The sequence below is a fragment of the Callionymus lyra genome, chromosome 12, assembly GCF_982586985.1.
Source record: "Callionymus lyra chromosome 12, fCalLyr1.hap1.1, whole genome shotgun sequence".
Classification (NCBI taxonomy): Eukaryota; Metazoa; Chordata; class Actinopteri; order Syngnathiformes; family Callionymidae; genus Callionymus; species Callionymus lyra.
In genome coordinates, this window is record NC_141829.1 from 7444459 (window position 1) to 7466231 (window position 21773).

General features: G+C 37.5%; 1 protein-coding gene across 1 annotated transcript; it reads left to right on the top strand.

The window, feature by feature from the left end:
* Positions 1–1470: 1470 nt before the first annotated feature.
* Positions 1471–20819, top strand: LOC148068099 (kelch-like protein 9). Its single transcript, XM_087804563.1, has 13 exons — positions 1471–1495; positions 1749–2046; positions 2425–2664; positions 4137–4190; positions 5681–5784; positions 5879–6084; positions 7192–7324; positions 7388–7584; positions 7660–7735; positions 9661–10218; positions 13698–13877; positions 15150–15263; positions 20177–20819. The coding sequence occupies exons 1-13, from the start codon at positions 1471–1473 to the stop codon at positions 20671–20673; spliced, it is 2682 nt and encodes an 893-aa protein (XP_087660689.1). The 3' UTR covers positions 20674–20819.
* Positions 20820–21773: the final 954 nt, after the last annotated feature.

The window sequence follows — 21773 nt, forward strand, 5'->3', positions numbered from 1 at the left end:
ACGTTCATTAATCTTTCCCTGCAAACACAGTGTGTTGTGTATTTCTCGCACTCGTGCAACAATGTCTTGAATACATGTTAATATGTTTTTTTAAATAAGTACTTTTTAATAAATTAACTAACTAAATGAAAAGGCGGCGCATACCTCTGCCAAGAAGCTCATTTTGAATGACTCCAATCAACAAAACAAACACAGTCTAAGAATAAGTACTTAAAGTATAAGGAGAGGTAGTAATATAATTGGTAAAGCAGTAGTCGTATTAGTTTTAAAAGTAGTAGTAGAAGTATAATAAGTAGAAGCAGTAGTATTTTGAGTAGAATAAGTAGTATAAGTGTAATTGGTAAATTCAGTAGTAGTAATATAATTATTACTAAAAGTATAAATAGGCGTAATAGTAGAATTAGTAGTAGTAGTGGAATTATAAGTAGTTTTTAAAGTTGAATGAAGTTTCTATGTGTGAGTAGATGAAAGTACCTGAAGCTCAAAGAATACACACAACTAGAAAAACATCAGAAGCTCATTTTAATGACTCTAAGCAACAAAACAAACACAGTCTAAGAATAAGTACTTAAAGTATAAGGAGAGGTAGTAGTATAATTGGTAAAGCAGTAGTCGTATTCGTTTTAAAAGTAGTAGTAGAAGTATAGTAAGTAAAAGCAGTAGTATTTTGAGTAGAATAAGTAGTATAAGTGTAATTGGTAAATGCAGTAGTAGTAATATAATTAGTACTAAAAGTATAAATAGAGGTAATAGTAGAATTAGTAGTAGTAGTAGAATTATAAGTAGTTTTTAAAGTTGAATGAAGTTTCTATGTGTGAGTAGATGAATGTACCTGAAGCTCAAAGAATACACACAACTAGAAAAACATCAGAAGATCATTTTAATGACTCTAAGCAACAAAACAAACACAGTCTAAGAATAAGTACTTAAAGTATAAGGAGAGGTAGTAGTATAATTGGTATAGCAGTAGTCGTATTAGTTTTAAAAGTAGTAGTAAAAGTATAATAAGTAAAAGCAGTAGTATTTTGAGTAGAATAAGTAGTAGAAGTGTAATTGGTAAATGCAGTAGTAGTAATATAATTAGTACTAAAAGTATAAATATAGGTAATAGTAGAATTAGTAGTAGTAGTAGAATTATAATAAGTAGAAGCGGTAGTATTTTGAGTAGAATAAGTAGTAGAAGTGTAATTGGTAAATGCAGTAGTAGTAATATAATTAGTACTAAAAGTATAAATAGAGGTAATAGTAGAATTAATAGTAGTAGTAGAATTATAAGTAGTTTTTAAAGTTGAATGAAGTTTCTATGTGTGAGTAGATGAAAGTACCTGAAGGTCAAAGAATACACACAACTAGAAAAACATCAGAAGATCATTTTAATGACTCTAAGCAACAAAACAAACACAGTCTAACAACTTTATTGGATCATGAGAATTTTTGTCTTGTTTCATTTAAATGCGTGAGTTAATAAAGATGAAGATTATCAGCTCCTTGGCAGGTGTGATAAAACAGTTAATTACTAGTGAGTCCCTTAAATCCTGCTTTTCTAAATCTAACACTAGTTTTTCAAACCTTCAGGGGTTTTAATCAAATAAAACTTGTATTCACTGAAGTGAAAGTGACAGAAATTGTTGTACGACAAGAGAATTGCAGCATCGGTTTCAGAGCAACAGGGAAGTTACACAGGAAGTGACAGAAGCCTCGGTTGAGGTGTGAGTTCGACAGTCGATGAAGACATTTTCCTCCTCAAGTCGCATCCGCGAGTCGTCTCTGCAAGTCGTCTCCGCAAGTCGTCTCCTTGAGTCGTCTCCTCGAGTCGTCTCCTCAAGTCGTCTCCTCAAGTCGTCTCCTCAAGTCGTCTCTGCAAATCGTCTCTGAAAGTCGTCTCTGCAAGTCGTCTCCGCAAGTCGTCTCCTTGAGTCGTCTCCTCGAGTCGTCTCCTCGAGTCGTCTCCTCAAGTCGTCTCCTCAAGTCGTCTCTGCAAGTCGTCTCTGAAAGTCGTCTCTGCAAGTCGTCTCTGCAAGTCGTCTCCTTGAGTCATATCCTCAAGTGTTCTCTGCAAGTCGTTTCTGCAAGTCATCTCTGCAAGTCGTCTCCTTGAGTTGTCTCCTAAAGTCGTCTCCTCGAGTCGTCTCCTCAAGTTGTCTCCTCAAGTCGTCACTGCAAGTCGTCTCTGCAAGTCGTCTCCTTGAGTCATATCCTCAAGTGTTCTCTGCAAGTCGTTTCTGCAAGTCATCTCTGCAAGTCGTCTCCTTGAGTTGTCTCCTAAAGTCGTCTCCTCGAGTTGTCTCCTCAAGTCGTCTCTGCAAGTCTTCTCTGCAAGTCGTTTCTGCAAGTCATCTCTTCAAGTCGTCTCCTTGAGTCGTCTCCTCAAGTCGTCTCTTCAAGTCTTCTCCTTGAGTTGTCTCCTAAAGTCGTCTCCTAAAGTCGTCTCCTCGAGTTGTCTCCTCAAGTCGTCTCCTTAGGTCTTCACCTAAAGTCGTCTCCTCAGGTCTTCCCTTCAAGTCTTCTCCTAAAGTCGTCTCCTCAAGTTGTCCCCTCAAATCTTCCCTTCAAGTCTTCTCCTAAAGTCGTCTCCTCAAGTCGTCTCCTCAAGTCTTGGTCTGGTAGTGGCGTCAGGCTGGAGGGAACCCTGGGATCCGGGTTCCTGCGGAGACTTTCTTCCAGGTAAAAAAAAACACACTCGTCGAACACGACGAACAAACATAACATGTCTTCAGTCTCTTATTATCAGTTTAAAAAACTCTCATTAAAAGTTTTAAACCATCTTTAGACGTTTGAATGAATTTGAAACAAAAGTTTGTCGTCAGTAAAACTTGTTTTAAAAATCGGCCGCTTGCATCCGTGTGTAGGCGTCGAAAACATGTGTGAGTGTGTGTGTGTGCGAGTGTGTGTGTGTGTGCGAGTGTGTGTGTGTGTGCGAGTGTGTGTGTGTGCGAGTGTGTGTGTGGAACATGAATTATATATTTTTAAAGCATATCATGTGAATAAAAAACACTTTTATTATTGTTTTAAAGTTTTTTATTTGCTTTTTGTGCTCACTCAAGTACATTTAGATCATCAGTAAAACTATTTTAGGTCCGAGTTAGTTTTTGAAAATTTCTCCTTTTACAAATATTCTTGTATAAAAATGTAATTTAGTGTAAAAAAAGAAAAATTCAAGGTTAATAAACTGTATGTTTGTGTTTATGTCTTTTAGAGGCAGATTTTATTGAAATAAATGCAAATAATGACTCAAAATAGAAATAAAAACAACTTTACAAGATTTAATGTATTTAAATGTATTTATAAAATAGAGTCCATTTACCATATTTTTTTTAAAGATTAGTCGTTTAAAATCTTTATTTCTGAAAAACAGTGAGACGTTTAGTGAACATGGAATTTAAAAAAAGGTCATTAAAAAACACCTCAGGTCGGAGTTTGACACATAGTGTATTTTTATTTAAATTATTGACTTTATTTACAAAAATATTAAAGTTATTCCGACATTTTATTTCAAAACGTTGCTAAGATTTTGACACGGGAAGTGATTGTCGTGATGATTTAGAAGCAACAGTCGAAGATAAGAGTAGTTTGTTTAAAAGCTCTTTAACCGTGACCTCTTGACCTTTGTATTCTTTTTAAAGTAAGTAAGTAATTTGTATTTATATTTCACTTTTCCAGACCAGGGTCACAAAGCGCTTAAACAATCAAAACAATATTCAATAAAATATATACTTTAAAGGTCAAGATAAAACTGATAAAAACACAGGAGTTCCAGAAAATCAAGGAAAAGCCTGAACAAATAGAAATTAAAGACTCACTTAAATTGACTTTTGTTGGATTAATAATCTGCTTTATCTCTTTTCTTTCTTTTCATTCAAACGACTAAATGAGGTCACGGAAGGTCACGCAGGTCGCTGGTTAACCATCTATAATCAGATTAAAAAAAGTATTGCAACAAAAGTATTAAAACAATCCAAAAAATATTATCTTTAAAATCAATGAACAAAACGACAAGAACCTCGTTTTATTTCTGCATCACTTTCCATAATTCTGCTGTTTGTTGAAAGATCTGTAAAAGTAAATGAACGAATAAATATTATGCTTTCATTTGTTTCGATGCATTCATTCTTTGAATCCTTATTTTGAATGTTCAGGAGAAACCGCCAGAATAGAAACAGTCCCCAGCCTCAGGATGCAGCTGATGTCGGGTACGTTTTTATTCCTTTATTTGTTTCTTTTTATTTTTTTAATCACATCCTTTATTACATACATTACATGTATTTTTACCATAAAGTTTCTTCCCTATAAATACATTTTAAATCATTATTATTATCGTCCAACATGGCAACATGAAACATCTTTAGTTGTTTCATGAAACCTCATCAGTTGTTTCATGAAACCTCATCAACTGTTTAATGAAACCTTACCTACTGTTTCATGAAACCTCATCAGCTGTTTCATGAAATCTCATCAGCTGTTTAATGAAACCTCATAAGTTGTTTCATGAAACCTCATCAGCTGTTTCATGAAACCTTACCTGCTGTTTCATGAAACCTCATCAGCTGTTTCATGAAATCTCATCAGCTGTTTAATGAAACATCTTTAGTTGTTTCATGAAACCTCATCAGCTGTTTAATGAAACCTTACCTGCTGTTTCATGAAACCTCATCAGTTGTTTCATGAAACCTCATCAACTGTTTAATGAAACCTTACCTACTGTTTCATGAAACCTCATCAGCTGTTTCATGAAATCTCATCAGCTGTTTAATGAAACCTCATAAGTTGTTTCATGAAACCTCATCAGCTGTTTCATGAAACCTTACCTGCTGTTTCATGAAACCTCATCAGCTGTTTCATGAAATCTCATCAGCTGTTTAATGAAACATCTTTAGTTGTTTCATGAAACCTCATCAGCTGTTTAATGAAACCTTACCTGCTGTTTCATGAAACCTCATCAGCTGTTTCATGAAATCTCATCAGCTGTTTAATGAAACCTCATAAGTTGTTTCATGAAACCTCATCAGCTGTTTCATGAAACCTCATCAGCTGTTTAATGAAACCTTACCTGCTGTTTCATGAAACCTCATCAGCTGTTTCATGAAATCTCATCAGCTGTTTAATGAAACCTTACCTGCTGTTTCATGAAACCTCATCAGCTGTTTCATGAAATCTCATCAGCTGTTTAATGAAACATCTTTAGTTGTTTCATGAAACCTCATCAGCTGTTTAATGAAACCTTACCTGCTGTTTCATGAAACCTCATCAGCTGTTTCATGAAATCTCATCAGCTGTTTAATGAAACCTCATAAGTTGTTTCATGAAACCTCATCAGCTGTTTCATGAAACCTCATCAGCTGTTTAATGAAACCTTACCTGCTGTTTCATGAAACCTCATCAGCTGTTTCATGAAATCTCATCAGCTGTTTAATGAAACCTCATAAGTTGTTTCATGAAACCTCATCAGCTGTTTCATGAAACCTCATCAGCTGTTTAATGAAACCTCATAAGTTGTTTCATGAAACCTCATCAGCTGTTACATGAAATCCTCATCAGCTGTTTCATGAAACCTCATCAGCTGTTTATTGAAGCCTCACTAAAAGCCAGATTAATAAACTATCAAAATAGGAAGAGCAGTTTGAGAATCCGACCTCCTCGCAGTTGGAACTCAATCTAACACCTCAGTGCCTTTGATTGACAGGGTGGGAGACGAAGCCGGGTCTGGCAGATCGGGTCGCAGGTTTTCCCGGTTCGGTCACTCAAGAGATCGACAACCTCAACTGGAAAGACCCCCCCAACAGCAAGGTGCCCGACTCCATCCGTGTATCCGATGCCGTGATCTACAAACATTACAAAATAACTCACCGAGTCATGTTTTGTTTGGGTTTTGTCTCAGTAGATGGCAGAGCTTCTCCGTCACCACCGGCTGCCATGTTCCCTCCAGCTCCGAGACGACCTCCTGCCCCGGGCCCTGCTTTAGCTGCAGCCGCTCTCCTCCTCCCTCTGGTACCAAAGTGTTCAGGACCGAGTGTCAAACCAAAACTTCCTCCCCGACCTTCGCCTAAAGGGTTCAGCAGTGCTGAGCATGGATCGGCTGTGTTGCAGGTACTTCATAACAATAGTCAATCAAACAAAAACAGTCTGGGATGAGCTTGTTATTGAAACCTCATCAGCTGTTTTAGGAAACCTCATCAGCTGTTTCATGAAGCCTCACCAGTTGTTTATTGAAGCCTCATCAGCTGTTTCATGAAACCTCATCAGCTGTTTATTGAAGCCTCATCAGCTGTTCCATGAAACCTCATCAGCTGTTTCATGAAACCTCATCAGCTGTTTATTGAAACCTCATCAGCTGTTTCATGAAACCTCATTGGCTGTTTATTGAAACCTCATCAGCTGTTTATTGAAGCCTCATCAGCTGTTTCATGAAACCTCATCAGCTGTTTATTGAAGCCTCATCAGCTGTCTCATGAAACCTCATCAGCTGTTTCATGAAACCTCATTGGCTGTTTATTGAAACCTCATCAGCTGTTTATTGAAGCCTCATCAGCTGTTTCATGAAACCTCATCAGCTGTTTATTGAAACCTCATCAGCTGTTTATTGAAGCCTCATCAGCTGTTTCATGAAACCTCATCAGCTGTTTATTGAAGCCTCATCAGCTGTTTCATGAAACCTCATCAGCTGTTTCATGAAACCTCATCGGCTGTTTATTGAAACCTCATCAGCTGTTTATTGAAGCCTCATCAGCTGTTTCATGAAACCTCATCAGCTGTTTATTGAAGCCTCATTAGCTGTTCCATGAAACCTCATCAGCTGTTTCATGAAACCTCATCAGCTGTTTATTGAAACCTCATCTGCTGTTTCATGAAGCCTCACCAGTTGTTTATTGAAACATCATCAGCTGTTTCATGAAGCCTCACCAGTTGTCTCATGAAACCTCATCAGCTGTTTCATGAAACCTTATCAGCTGTTTATTGAAACCTCACCAGCTGTTTATTGAAGCCTCATCAGCTGTTTATTGAAACCTCATCAGCTGTTTATTGAAGCCTCATCAGCTGTTCATTGAAACCTCATCAGCTGTTTATTGAAGCCTCATCAGCTGTTTCATGAAGCCTCATCAGCTGTTTATTGAAACCTCATCAGCTGTTTAAACAAGCCAACCTTTTGAAGAACTAAATGTTTCACTGTGATTTTTTTTCTAATTTATCTCGAAGGGTTTCGATGCTTTTCGATCAACTCAGCTCCTCTGCGACGTCACGCTCAAACCCGGAGACAGCGAAGACACTTTCCCGGTTCACAAGGTCATCATGGCGTCTTCGAGCGACTACTTCAAGGCCATGTTCACCGGTGAGTCGAGGTTTCCCTCTGATGAAACATCACAAACGACATCTTCTTCTTGCTCGCTGGAAGGTGGCATGAAGGAGCAGGACATGAACGAGGTCAAGCTCCACGGGGTCACCAAGGTCGGACTGAGGAACATCATCGAGTTCGTCTACACTTCCAAGGTCAACCTGGACATGGGGAACCTTCAGGACACTCTGGAAGCGGCGAACTTCTTGCAGGTCATGCCGGTCCTGAGATTCTGCAACCAGCTCCTCAGCAGCGAGGTGAGACCGAGCTCCTGACATCTCCAGTCATTGTTAGGTCCGAAAATTTAAAAAAAAAATTACATTTTCGTTTAGATCACGATTGAAAACTGCATTGAAGTTGAACGTATCTCCACCGTGCTGCTCCTGGATGACGTCAAGAAGAACATCGGCAAGTACTATAGTTGCTGCTGAAATGTACTTTAGATAAGTGGAATACATATGGAGTATATCAGTGCCACCAGAATATTGAGTGGTTGAATTTAAAATGTAGAAACTTTTTATGTTTAAATTCATATTTTTTCTTTTTGTTTTTTAATAATTGAATTAGTTTTGGAACAATTGATTTCCATAATTCACGAGTTTAAAAGTTGAATTTCTATTAAAAAAAAAATTACATTAAAAAAAATTACTTTGTTTTACACTATTCAAAATAAAAAATAAATAAAATGCAAAATATTTTCATGTTAAGCCTTAAAAATTCAGTATAAAAAGTTGGTATAATTGTGCCACCAGTCAAGAACAAAGGAGTACCGAGGTACTTGACCAAGCTTTCAGTCAATCATGTTCCGATCATCTGACAATGTAACTTTTGAAGAACTTTTGAGTCCATTAAAAGTGGCGGATGTCTGAGAAATGGCAGGATTTGCAATCAGGCAAAAAACCTACGATATTCGTCACAATACACGGGCGACAATACGATATATAGGGACACTGTAGTAACAAGTATATATGTGTAGTATTGTCCAGTACTTGACTCTGGTGTTGTGATAGTGTAGTAACAAGTACATATGTGTAGTATTGTCCAGTACTTGACTCTGGTGTTGTGATAGTGTAGTAACAAGTAAATATGTGTAGTATTGTCGAGTACTTGACTCTGGTGTTGTGATAGTGTAGTAACAAGTACATATGTGTAGTATTGTCCAGTACTTGACTCTGGTGTTGTGATAGTGTAGTAACAAGTAAATATGTGTAGTATTGTCGAGTACTTGACTCTGGTGTTGTGATAGTGTAGTAACAAGTATATATGTGTAGTATTGTCCAGTACTTGACTCTGGTGTTGTGATAGTGTAGTAACAAGTACATATGTGTAGTATTGTCCAGTACTTGACTCTGGTGTTGTGATAGTGTAGTAACAAGTAAATATGTGTAGTATTGTCGAGTACTTGACTCTGGTGTTGTGATAGTGTAGTAACAAGTACATATGTGTAGTATTGTCCAGTACTTGACTCTGGTGTTGTGATAGTGTAGTAACAAGTAAATATGTGTAGTATTGTCCAGTACTTGACTCTGTTGTTGTGATAGTGTAGTAACAAGTATATATGTGTAGTATTGTCCAGTACTTGACTCTGGTGTTGTGATAGTGTATTAACATGTATATATGTGCAGTTTTGTGGAGTACTTGACTCTAGTGTTGTAGTATAAACAGACCACATGACTCTTGACAAAGTCGTAACTAATTTCATTTGTTTTAAACTAAAATATGTCCAAACATCAGCTTTTAAAAGCTGCTGGAGTCACTGTATCCTCTTGTCCTCAGTCATCGCCAGGGATCTAGCGGGGGAAGTATTAAATTAGTGGCTAAAAAGTTTAGTCACAAAACAACAATGAACAATGAACAAATGTATTTGAGATCATTCAAACTTCATTGAAATATAAATCATAAGAAAAATTAAACATTGTTTTAAATCCATAAATAAATAAAAACAATAAATACATTAAAAAAAACAATAATGTACTATTGAATATCGATTCAATATAATGGGAACAAAAAAATCATGACATTACTGTATCAATATTTTTTATTTTCCAATTGAATTGAAAAAGACTGGACTGGTCTGGTCAGATTTTACTTTTTCATATTGAATTTAAAAGCCTATGGATTAAAAAATATAGAATTTAAAATGTTTATTTTTATATAATTTGGATCAGAATATCAAAGTCTATGTGTAAAAAAAGATATATATATTAAAATGTATTATTAAATCATTTCAAATTACACAAAACCAAGTTTCAACATTTGAAATATGTACTGTTCTATTGATACTCGTATATACTACTAAGAATGATCTCTGAAGTTTCTCTGCGGCGCCGCAGGTGAGTTCGTGGGTCAGAATCTGGCCGAGCTGGTGGAGTGCGGTCGGTACCTGCAGCTCTCTGAGACCAGCATGGCCAACGCTCTGGCCAGCAACTCCTTGAAGGGCTTCACGGAGATGGACCTCTACTACATTGCCAAGCGCTGGCTGGAGCTGGACCCGCCGGCCCGGGACTCCTGCGTCTACACCCTGATGCGCAACATCCGCTTCCCCCTGATGACCCCGGGCGAGCTGCTGCAGATCTCCCGCGAGGAGGAGGACGAGGGCTCGTCCCTCATGCGCTCGTCCACCGCCTGCCTCAACCTGCTGCTGGAGGCCAGCAACTACCAGATCATGCCCTTCGTCCAGCCGGCGCTGCAGAACGAGCGCAGCCGGATCCGCTCGGACTCGACCCACATCCTGGCGCTGGGCGGCGTCATGCGGCAGCAGCTGGTGGTCAGTCGGGAGCTGAGGCTGTACGACGAGAAGAGCGGCTACTGGAGGGCCCTGGCGCCCATGGAGGTGCCCTGTTACCAGCACGGGGTGGCGCTGCTGGGAGGATTCCTGTTCATCGTCGGAGGTAGAAAAACACAAACATAAGTAGTAGAGAAAGTGTTTAAAATATATATATATATAACATAAAAAGAAGAGGAAGTGTTTCAAATAAATATATATAACATAAATATTAGAGAAAGTGTTTAAAATATATATATATATAACATAAAAAGAAGAGGAAGTGTTTCAAATAAATATATATAACATAAATAGTAGAGAAATTGTTTAAAATATATGTATATAACTTAAATAGTAGAGAAAGTGTTTAAAATATATATATAACATATATAGTACAGAAAGTGTTTAAAATGTATATATATAACATTAATAGTAGAGAAAGTGTTTAAAATATATATATATAACATAAATATTAGAGAAAGTGTTTAAAATATATATATATAAAATAAATAGTAGAGAAAGTGTTTAAAATATATATATATAACATAAATATTAGAGAAAGTGTTTAAACTATATATATATATAAAATAAATAGTAGAGAAAGTGTTTAAAAATAAATATATATAACATAAATAGTAGAGAAAGTGTTTAATATATATACATATATATATATATATGTATTTGTACGTATATTTGTACGTGGTTCAAACTTTTGCATTTTCATTCCAATCAGACGTGTAACATAGTTCATATTTTAATTTTTTGTTCTGGTTTTATTCTTTAAATAAAATATATATATATATATATATATATATATATATATGTATATATATATATCTTCTATATATGAAACAGTGATTGATTGATATATTTTATTAAAAGAATAAAACCAGAACAAAAAATTAAATATTAACTATGTTACACGTCTGATTGGAATGAAAATGCAAAAGTTTGAACCACGTACAAAATCAATAACTATTTATTAAATTAAATTGACATATTTTACATATACATACATACTTATATATGTTATAAACACAATATTCTAGATAAAGGAATAAAGGTTCTATTTACATAAACACAGTTACAAAGTATAGAAAGTGTCATTGTGAAAATATTAGTGTTTATTTTCCCCCCAAAATTACATATTTTTAAAATAATATTAAACGTCTTATTTGAATGATTATTTAAAAGTTTAAACCCACGAATACATGAACACTATATATAAATTAATATAAAATTTGTGTTTTTTTATTTATTAAAAAAGAAAGCTTTTTATTTATAATTTAATTTAAAAAGAAAGTTAGTCAAAGGTATTCCAGGAAACAAGAATAAATGTATTTTCCACATAAAACACAATTTTAAAAATACTGAAAAGTATCATTTTGTTCAATAGTTTGTTTAAAGTGTAATATGTTTAAAAATATATATATTTAAAAACCCAGAATCAAAATATTAACAATATTACACGTCTGATGCGAAATTCCATTTGAACCCACATATAAACAAATACAATTAAAGTATTTATTATTATTGTTATATATTATTGTTATTAAAAAATAACAGAAAGAATCATGTTGAAAATAGTAAAATAATTTAATTATTAGTACAAATTATAAATACAAATATTAACAATGTTTTAAATCTGACTGCAATAAAAAGCAAACGTTTAAACCCACATATTGTGTTGTGTATTATACACATACAAACTATTAACAATGCGTTAAAAAGTATTCAAGGTAAAAAAAGAAACTAGATTATTTTCTTTCAGACCGCATTCTTTAAAAATATTTAAATGTACATTTCATTTGCATGTATTTGCATTTTTTTTCAAAGAGCAAATACATTCAAATTTTTTCTAATCTTATGCGTCATTAGTTAGTCTAGATACATTTCAGATACAGAAAACACATTTGTGAAGTACAGAAAGTTTCATGTTGAAAAAGGTTTGTTCACCATGTAAGATTAAATTTTGAATATTAAAAAAATGAATTAAAAAAAATATATATATATTTAACCTATGAGGAGAGAAAATGAATAAAATGCAAACAAGAAAATATAATATAGTTTTTTTGGGGGGTGGTGAGGGTTCAAAGGAATACAGGTTTAATTATTTTATACCACATAAAACACAATTTAAAAGAAAATAGCTCAAGAAATAAAAAATATGAACCATATTACACGTCTGATTATGAAACTGTAAAAGTTTAAAGCTAAATAAAAACAAATAATATATGAATTAATGTAACATATTTGTTTTATTTAAAGTTGTGTGAGGTGTTTAAAGGTATTCTAGAACGAGAATATACTTTTATATTATCACATAAAACACAATATAAATTGATTGATTCACTGCCATGAAACTAGAGACGAAGCTTCATAAAACAGTGTCATGTTGTTCAGAGGTCAGAAGGTTTTCCCATCACTTAAAAATGATTTTTCATTACAACAGTTGTTCGCAACAAAGGAAAACAGTGCAGAGACGCCACCTAGGGGACTCTGAAGATAATGACACTGTTTCACGAAGCTTCATCAACACATCACTACCATCTAGTGGACTCTGAAGATAATGACACTGTTTAATGAAGCTTCATCAACACATCACTACCATGTAGTGGACTCTGAAGATAATGACACTGTTTCATGAAGCTTCATCAACACATCACTACCATCTAGTGGACTCTGAAGATAATGACACTGTTTCATGAAGCTTCATCAACACATCACTACCATCTAATGGACTCTTTAGATAATGACAATGTTTCATTAAGCTTCATCAACACATCACTACCATCTAATGGACTCTTTAGATAATGACACTGTTTCATGAAGCTTCATCGACACATCACTACCATCTAGTGGACTCTGAAAATAATGACACTGTTTCATGAAGTTTCATCAACACATCACTACCATCTAATGGACTCTGAAGATAATGACACTGTTTCATGAAGCTTCATCAACACATCACTACCATCTAGTGGACTCTGAAGATAATGACACTGTTTCATGAAGCTTCATCAACACATCACTGACATCTAGTGGACTCTGAAGATAATGACACTGTTTCATGAAGCTTCATCAACACATCACTACCATGTAGTGGACTCTGAAGATAATGACACTGTTTCATGAAGCTTCATCAACACATCACTACCATCTAATGGACTCTTTAGATAATGACACTGTTTCATGAAGCTTCATCAACACATCACTTCATCTAATGGACTCTTTAGATAATGACACTGTTTCATGAAGCTTCATCAACACATCACTACCATCTAATGGACTCTTTAGATTATGACACTGTTTCATGAAGCTTCATCAACACATCACTACCATCTAATGGACTCCTTAGATAATGACACTGTTTCATGAAGCTTCATCGACACATCACTACCATCTATTGGACTCTGAAGATAATGACACTGTTTCATGAAGCTTCATCGACACATCACTACCATCTAGTGGACTCTGAAAATAATGACACTGTTTCATGAAGCTTCATCAACACATCACTACCATCTAGTGGACTCTGAAGATAATGACACTGTTTCATGAACCATCCCCACATAAAAACCCTTCAGACGATGCCGTGTCTTTCAGGTCAGAGCACGTACGACACGAAGGGTAAGACGGCGGTGGGCAGCGCCTACAGGTACGACCCTCGCTTCAACACCTGGATCCAGATCGCGTCGCTCAACGAGAAGAGAACCTTCTTCCACCTCAGCGCTTTGGCGGGAAAGTTGTTCGCCGTCGGCGGCAGGAACACCACGGGAGAGATCGGTGAGTGGAAGGAAGACGACGTGAAGTCAGAGTATTAGAAGTAGTAGTATTTGAAATAGAAGTAGTAGTAGAAATAAAAGTAGTAGAAATACAAATAGCAATTTCATAGACGTCGTCGTAGTATAAGGAGAAGCAGAAGTTGAGGTAGTAGTAGTATAAGTAGTAGTAGTCGTACTAGAAGAAGAATTAAAAGTAGAAGACGTAGTCATAGAGTAGTACAAGTTGTAGTAGTAGTAAAAGAAGAAGAAATTGAAGTAGTTGATATTAGTAGAAGTAGAAGGTAAAGATTTTGGAAATAGAAGTAGATATATTACTGACAAAAACAGTTTTAGTGTGATTTTGACTTTTTTAATTCATATTTTAATACATTTTTGGATGTTTTTGGAAAATGGTTCTTCTTCTATGGTTCTTCTTCTATGTTTCTTCTTCACGGTTCTTCTTCTATGGATCTTCTTCTATGTGTCTTCTTCACGGTTCTTCTTCTATGGTTCTTCTTCTACGGTTCTTCTTCTATGGTTCTTCTTCTAAGGTTCTTCTTCTATGGTTCTTCTTCTATGGTTCTTCTTCTATGTTTCTTCTTCTATGGTTCTTCTTCTACGGTTCTTCTTCTATGGTTTTTCTTCTATGTTTCTTCTTCTACGGTTCTTCTTCTAAGCTTCTTCTTCTACGGTTCTTCTTCTATGGTTCTTCTTCACGGTTCTTCTTCTATGGTTCTTCTTCTACGGTTCTTCTTCTATGTTTCTTCTTCTACGGTTCTTCTTCTATGGTTCTTCTTCTACGGTTCTTCTTCTATGTTTCTTCTTCACGGTTCTTCTTCTATGGTTCTTCTTCTATGGTTCTTCTTCTACGGTTCTTCTTCTATGGTTCTTCTTCACGGTTCTTCTTCTATGGTTCTTCTTCTACGGTTCTTCTTCTATGGTTCTTCTTCTACGGTTCTTCTTCTATGGTTCTTCTTCTACGGTTCTTCTTCTATGGTCCTTCTTCACGGTTCTTCTTCTACGGTTCTTCTTCTATGGTTCTTCTTCTATGGTTCTTCTTCTATGGTTCTTCTTCTACGGTTCTTCTTCTATGGTTCTTCTTCTACAGTTCTTCTTCTATGGTTCTTCTTCTATGGTTCTTCTTCTACGGTTCTTCTTCTATGGTTCTTCTTCACGGTTCTTCTTCTACGGTTCTTCTTCTATGGTTCTTCTTCTATGGTTCTTCTTCTATGGTTCTTCTTCTACGGTTCTTCTTCTATGGTTCTTCTTCACGGTTCTTCTTCTATGGTTCTAGACTCGGTGGAATGTTACGACCTGAAGAACAACGAGTGGACGTTGGTCAGCAACATGTTGGAGCCTCACTACGGTCACGCTGGGACGGTCCACGGAGACCTCATGTACATCTCAGGTGACTGGAAGTGAAACAAAAAAAAAAGTCTGTCTGTCCGTCTTTCTAACTGTCTGTCTGTCCGTCTTTCTAACTGTCTGTCTGTCCGTATTTCGAACTGTCCGTCTTTCTGACTGTATGTCTGTTCATCAACATGTCTTTCGAACTATCCATCTGTCTGTCTTTCTTACTGTCTGTCTGTGCGTCTGTCTGTCTTTCTAACTGTCCGTCTGTCATTTAACTGTCTGTCTGTCTTTCTAACTGTCCGTCTGACTTTCTAACTGTCCGTCTGTCCGTCTTTTTATCTGTCCATCCGTCTGTCTTTCTAACTGTCCGTCTGACTTTCTAACTGTCCGTCTGTCCGTCTTTTTATCTGTCCATCCGTCTGTCTTTCTAACTGTCCGTCTGACTTTCTAACTGTCCGTCTGTCTGTCTTTCTAACTGTCCGTCTGTCTTTTAACTGTCTGTCTGTCTTTCTAACTGTCCGCCTGACTTTCTAACTGTCCGTCTGTCCGTCTTTTTATCTGTCCGTCTGTATGTCTTTCTAACTGTCCGTTTGTCTTTCTAACTGTCCGTCTGTCTTTCTAACTGTCTGTCTGACTTTCTAACTGTCCGTATGTCTTTCTAACTGTCCGTCTGTCTTTCTAACTGTCTGTCTAACTGTCTGTCTGACTTTCTAACTGTCCGTATGTCTTTCTAACTGTCCGTCTGTCTTTCTAACTGTCTGTCTAACTGTCTGTCTGACTTTCTAACTGTCCGTATGTCTTTCTAACTGTCCGTCTGTCTTTCTAACTGTCTGTCTAACTGTCTGTCTGACTTTCTAACTGTCCGTATGTCTTTCTAACTGTCCGTCTGTCTTTCTAACTGTCTGTCTAACTGTCTGTCTGACTTTCTAACTGTCCGTATGTCTTTCTAACTGTCCGTCTGTCTTTCTAACTGTCTGTCTAACTGTCTGTCTGACTTTCTAACTGTCCGTATGTCTTCCTAACTGTCCGTCTGTCTTTCTAACTGTCTGTCTAACTGTCTGTCTGGCTTTCTAACTGTCCGTCTGTCTTTCTAACTGTCCGTCTGTCTTTCTAACTGTCTGTCTAACTGTCTGTCTGACTTTCTAACTGTCCGTCTGTCTTTCTAACTGTCTGTCTAACTGTCTGTCTGACTTTCTAACTGTCCGTATGTCTTTCTAACTGTCCGTCTGTCTTTCTAACTGTCTGTCTAACTGTCTGTCTGACTTTCTAACTGTCCGTATGTCTTTCTAACTGTCTGTCTGTCTTTCTAACTGTCTGTCTAACTGTCTGTCTGACTTTCTAACTGTCCGTATGTCTTTCTAACTGTCCGTCTGTCTTTCTAACTGTCTGTCTAACTGTCTGTCTGACTTTCTAACTGTCCGTATGTCTTCCTAACTGTCCGTCTGTCTTTCTAACTGTCTGTCTAACTGTCTGTCTGGCTTTCTAACTGTCCGTCTGTCTTTCTAACTGTCTGTCTAACTGTCTGTCTGACTTTCTAACTGTCCGTATGTCTTTCTAACTGTCCGTCTGTCTTTCTAACTGTCTGTCTAACTGTCTGTCTGACTTTCTAACTGTCCGTATGTCTTTTTAACTGTCCGTCTGTCTTTCTAACTGTCTGTCTAACTGTCTGTCTGACTTTCTAACTGTCCGTCTGTCTTTCTAACTGTCCATCTGTCTTTCTAACTGTCTGTCTAACTGTCTGTCTGACTTTCTAACTGTCCGTATGTCTTCCTAACTGTCCGTCTGTCTTTCTAACTGTCTGTCTAACTGTCTGTCTGGCTTTCTAACTGTCCGTCTGTCTTTCTAACTGTCTGTCTAACTGTCTGTCTGACTTTCTAACTGTCCGTATGTCTTTCTAACTGTCCGTCTGTCTTTCTAACTGTCTGTCTAACTGTCTGTCTGACTTTCTAACTGTCCGTATGTCTTTCTAACTGTCCGTCTGTCTTTCTAACTGTCTGTCTAACTGTCTGTCTGACTTTCTAACTGTCCGTATGTCTTTCTAACTGTCCGTCTGTCTTTCTAACTGTCTGTCTAACTGTCTGTCTGACTTTCTAACTGTCCGTATGTCTTCCTAACTGTCCGTCTGTCTTTCTAACTGTCTGTCTAACTGTCTGTCTGGCTTTCTAACTGTCCGTCTGTCTTTCTAACTGTCCGTCTGTCTTTCTAACTGTCTGTCTAACTGTCTGTCTGACTTTCTAACTGTCCGTCTGTCTTTCTAACTGTCTGTCTAACTGTCTGTCTGACTTTCTAACTGTCCGTATGTCTTTCTAACTGTCCGTCTGTCTTTCTAACTGTCTGTCTAACTGTCTGTCTGACTTTCTAACTGTCCGTATGTCTTTCTAACTGTCCGTCTGTCTTTCTAACTGTCTGTCTAACTGTCTGTCTGACTTTCTAACTGTCCGTATGTCTTTCTAACTGTCCGTCTGTCTTTCTAACTGTCTGTCTAACTGTCTGTCTGACTTTCTAACTGTCCGTATGTCTTCCTAACTGTCCGTCTGTCTTTCTAACTGTCTGTCTAACTGTCTGTCTGGCTTTCTAACTGTCCGTCTGTCTTTCTAACTGTCTGTCTAACTGTCTGTCTGACTTTCTAACTGTCCGTATGTCTTTCTAACTGTCCGTCTGTCTTTCTAACTGTCTGTCTAACTGTCTGTCTGACTTTCTAACTGTCCGTATGTCTTTCTAACTGTCCGTCTGTCTTTCTAACTGTCTGTCTAACTGTCTGTCTGACTTTCTAACTGTCCGTCTGTCTTTCTAACTGTCTGTCTAACTGTCTGTCTGACTTTCTAACTGTCCGTATGTCTTTCTAACTGTCCGTCTGTCTTTCTAACTGTCTGTCTAACTGTCTGTCTGACTTTCTAACTGTCCGTATGTCTTTCTAACTGTCCGTCTGTCTTTCTAACTGTCTGTCTAACTGTCTGTCTGACTTTCTAACTGTCCGTATGTCTTTCTAACTGTCCGTCTGTCTTTCTAACTGTCTGTCTAACTGTCTGTCTGACTTTCTAACTGTCCGTATGTCTTCCTAACTGTCCGTCTGTCTTTCTAACTGTCTGTCTAACTGTCTGTCTGGCTTTCTAACTGTCCGTCTGTCTTTCTAACTGTCTGTCTAACTGTCTGTCTGACTTTCTAACTGTCCGTATGTCTTTCTAACTGTCCGTCTGTCTTTCTAACTGTCTGTCTAACTGTCTGTCTGACTTTCTAACTGTCCGTATGTCTTTCTAACTGTCCGTCTGTCTTTCTAACTGTCTGTCTAACTGTCTGTCTGACTTTCTAACTGTCCGTCTGTCTTTCTAACTGTCCATCTGTCTTTCTAACTGTCTGTCTAACTGTCTGTCTGACTTTCTAACTGTCCGTATGTCTTCCTAACTGTCCGTCTGTCTTTCTAACTGTCTGTCTAACTGTCTGTCTGGCTTTCTAACTGTCCGTCTGTCTTTCTAACTGTCTGTCTAACTGTCTGTCTGACTTTCTAACTGTCCGTATGTCTTTCTAACTGTCCGTCTGTCTTTCTAACTGTCTGTCTAACTGTCTGTCTGACTTTCTAACTGTCCGTATGTCTTTCTAACTGTCCGTCTGTCTTTCTAACTGTCTGTCTAACTGTCTGTCTGACTTTCTAACTGTCCGTCTGTCTTTCTAACTGTCCATCTGTCTTTCTAACTGTCTGTCTAACTGTCTGTCTGACTTTCTAACTGTCCGTATGTCTTTCTAACTGTCCGTCTGTCTTTCTAACTGTCTGTCTAACTGTCTGTCTGACTTTCTAACTGTCCGTATGTCTTTCTAACTGTCAGTCTGTCTTTCTAACTGTCTGTCTAACTGTCTGTCTGACTTTCTAACTGTCCTTATGTCTTTCTAACTGTCCGTCTGTCTTTCTAACTGTCTGTCAAACTGTCCGTCTGACTTTCTAACTGTCCGTCTGTCTTTCTAACTGTCTGTCTAACTGTCCGTCTGACTTTCTAACTGTCCGTCTGTCTTTCTAACTGTCTGTCTAACTGTCCGCCTGACTTTCTAACTGTCCGTATGTCTTTCTAACTGTCCATATGTCTTTCTAACTGTCCATATGTCTTTCTAACTGTCCGTCTGTCTTTCTAACTGTCTGTCTAACTGTCCGTCTGACTTTCTAACTGTCCGTATGTCTTTCTAACTGTCCATATGTCTTTCTAACTGTCCATATGTCTTTCTAACTGTCCGTCTGTCTTTCTAACTGTCTGTCTAACTGTCCGTCTGACTTTCTAACTGTCCGTCTGTCCGTCTTTTTATCTGTCCGTCCGTATGATTTTCTAACTGTCTGTCTGTCCGTCTCCGTATGTCCATCCATCTAAAAAAAACGGCGTTGACAAGCTCTCTAGCCACTGTAGCTCCACATAAATAGCCATGGTTTTCACCGTCCAATCATATTTAAGCGTCGTCCAAACTCCACCTCTTCTGCCAAGTCTAGAAGTCAGAAGACATGTAACTGACAGGTGACATTACAAATATTATGTTAACATTTTACGTCCATCATCTTAAAAAAAGCTGCTAAACTATATAATATAGGATTTATACTTGAAGTAGTAAAAGTCTGATAGTGGGAAACAACAATATACAACAACAATGTCATGTTGTGAATTTATTCAGATGTTTATCAACGAAGGTGACAAACCACCGACTCCTTTCTGAGCTTCCGTCCCCCGTTCGACTTTTGAGACACTAAAGTTCTCACCATGTCTTAGTGGCGACATCCGTTCAACCTGTTTCCGCTTCAGAAGCAGAAAAGGCAGAGGTAGTTATCGGCTTCACCACAGACAGGAAGTGCTGAAGTTCCTTCACCTTAAACAGGAAGTACAACAATTCTCCAGAAAGAAGACAACGAGACTATGAAATATAAACACTGTGCCGTGAAAACATGTGTGTTTTCAATTTGTAAATGGTCTAAAAGAGTCTGAATCCCACCACCAGGGGGCATCACCTGCGACATGTTCCAGCGCGAGCTCTGGTGCTACGACCCGGTCCACGACGCCTGGACCCGTAAGGCCGACATGCAGGAGCTGCGAGGTCTTCACTGCATGTGCACCGTCGGCGACCGACTCTTCGTCATGGGCGGGAACCACTTCCGGGGCAACAGCGACTACGACGACGTCCTGACCTGCGAGTACTACAGTCCCGAGGTGGACCAGTGGACCCTGGTGGCCCCCATGCCTCGAGGCCAGAGCGACGTGGGGGTGACGGTGTTCCACGGGCAGGTCTACGTGGTGGGCGGGTACTCCTGGAACAGCAGGTGCATGGTGGACATCGTGCAGCGCTACGACCCGGAGCAGGACGTCTGGGACCGGGTCTTCAACGTGCTGGAGCCCCTCGGGGGGATCCGGGCCTGCACCATGACGGTTCACCTGCCGGAGGGATCCGTGGACGAGGCTCAGATCCAGGAGCTGCCCACAGCTAAGATGGCCGACTAGAGCTTCAGACCCATGAACACTGATTCACTTTTTATGTGTTTTTTTTTACGCTCAAATAAGTATTTATTTGACATTTATTTTTAAATCCTTACTTTGTACATATTTTCCTCTAAATATTCACTGAAATAAAAAGTTTCTTGGGAGTATTTTTGCATCTGGAATATTCAGTAAACTCACAACATTTATTTAAAAAAAACAATATTGTTGAACAAATCTTTAGAAACTTTAGTAAAAATATTGATCATAAACAAATAAATCTAGTGAAGCACGGATATTTGGTCCGTGTTTAAATATGTAGTACTACTACTAATACTACTAATACTACTTCTACTGTGACTACTACTTCTACTGCTACGAAACATCTTAAGATGTTTTAATTTGTTCAGGCTTTTCCTTGATTTTCTGGAACTCCTGTTGTGTTATCAGTTTTATCTTGACCTTTAAAATATATACTTATTGAATATTGTTTTGATTGTTTAAGCGCTTTGTGACCCTGGTCTGGAAAAGCACTATATAAATAAAAATTACTTACTTACTTACTTACAACCAATTCTACTTCTACTACCACTACTACAAATCCTACTTCTACTTTTTCTAATACTACCCCTCTCGCTACTACTACTACAACTTCTACAACTACTACCACACATTCTACTTCTACTATTGAAACTTTTACTACCACATCTACTATTTCTACTATCTCAACTTCTGCTTCTTCTTCTTCTACCACAACAACAACTGATACTACTACTTCCCACTTTTAATTTTACTCATACGAGAACTACCACTAGCTACCGCTATTTCTACTACAACTTCTAGTACTTAGTACTCTAGTACTAAAAATTCTACTACCAACTTTACCTTCTACTTTTACTAATATCAACTACTTCAATTGTTGCTTATTTTACTACTACTACAGCTTGTATTACTCATTCTATGACTACTTCTACTACTTTTTTTCTACTTCTAGTACGACTACTTCTTCTTATACTACTTCTTCCTCAACTTCTGCCTCTCATTATATTCTGACAACTTCGTTGACATTGCTATTTCTACTTATACTACTTTTATTTCTACTGCTACTACTTATAATACTCTTA

What these genes read in the sequence shown, in the direction of transcription:
- LOC148068099 (XM_087804563.1), top strand. Translation starts at nt 1,471, where the DNA reads ATGAAGATTATCAGCTCCTTGGCAG. An exon ending in ATTCCTGTTCATCGTCGGAG is followed by an intron (nt 10,219 to 13,697) that starts GTAGAAAAACAC and finishes CGTGTCTTTCAG; the next exon opens with GTCAGAGCACGTACGACACG. An exon ending in GAACACCACGGGAGAGATCG is followed by an intron (nt 13,878 to 15,149) that starts GTGAGTGGAAGG and finishes CTATGGTTCTAG; the next exon opens with ACTCGGTGGAATGTTACGAC.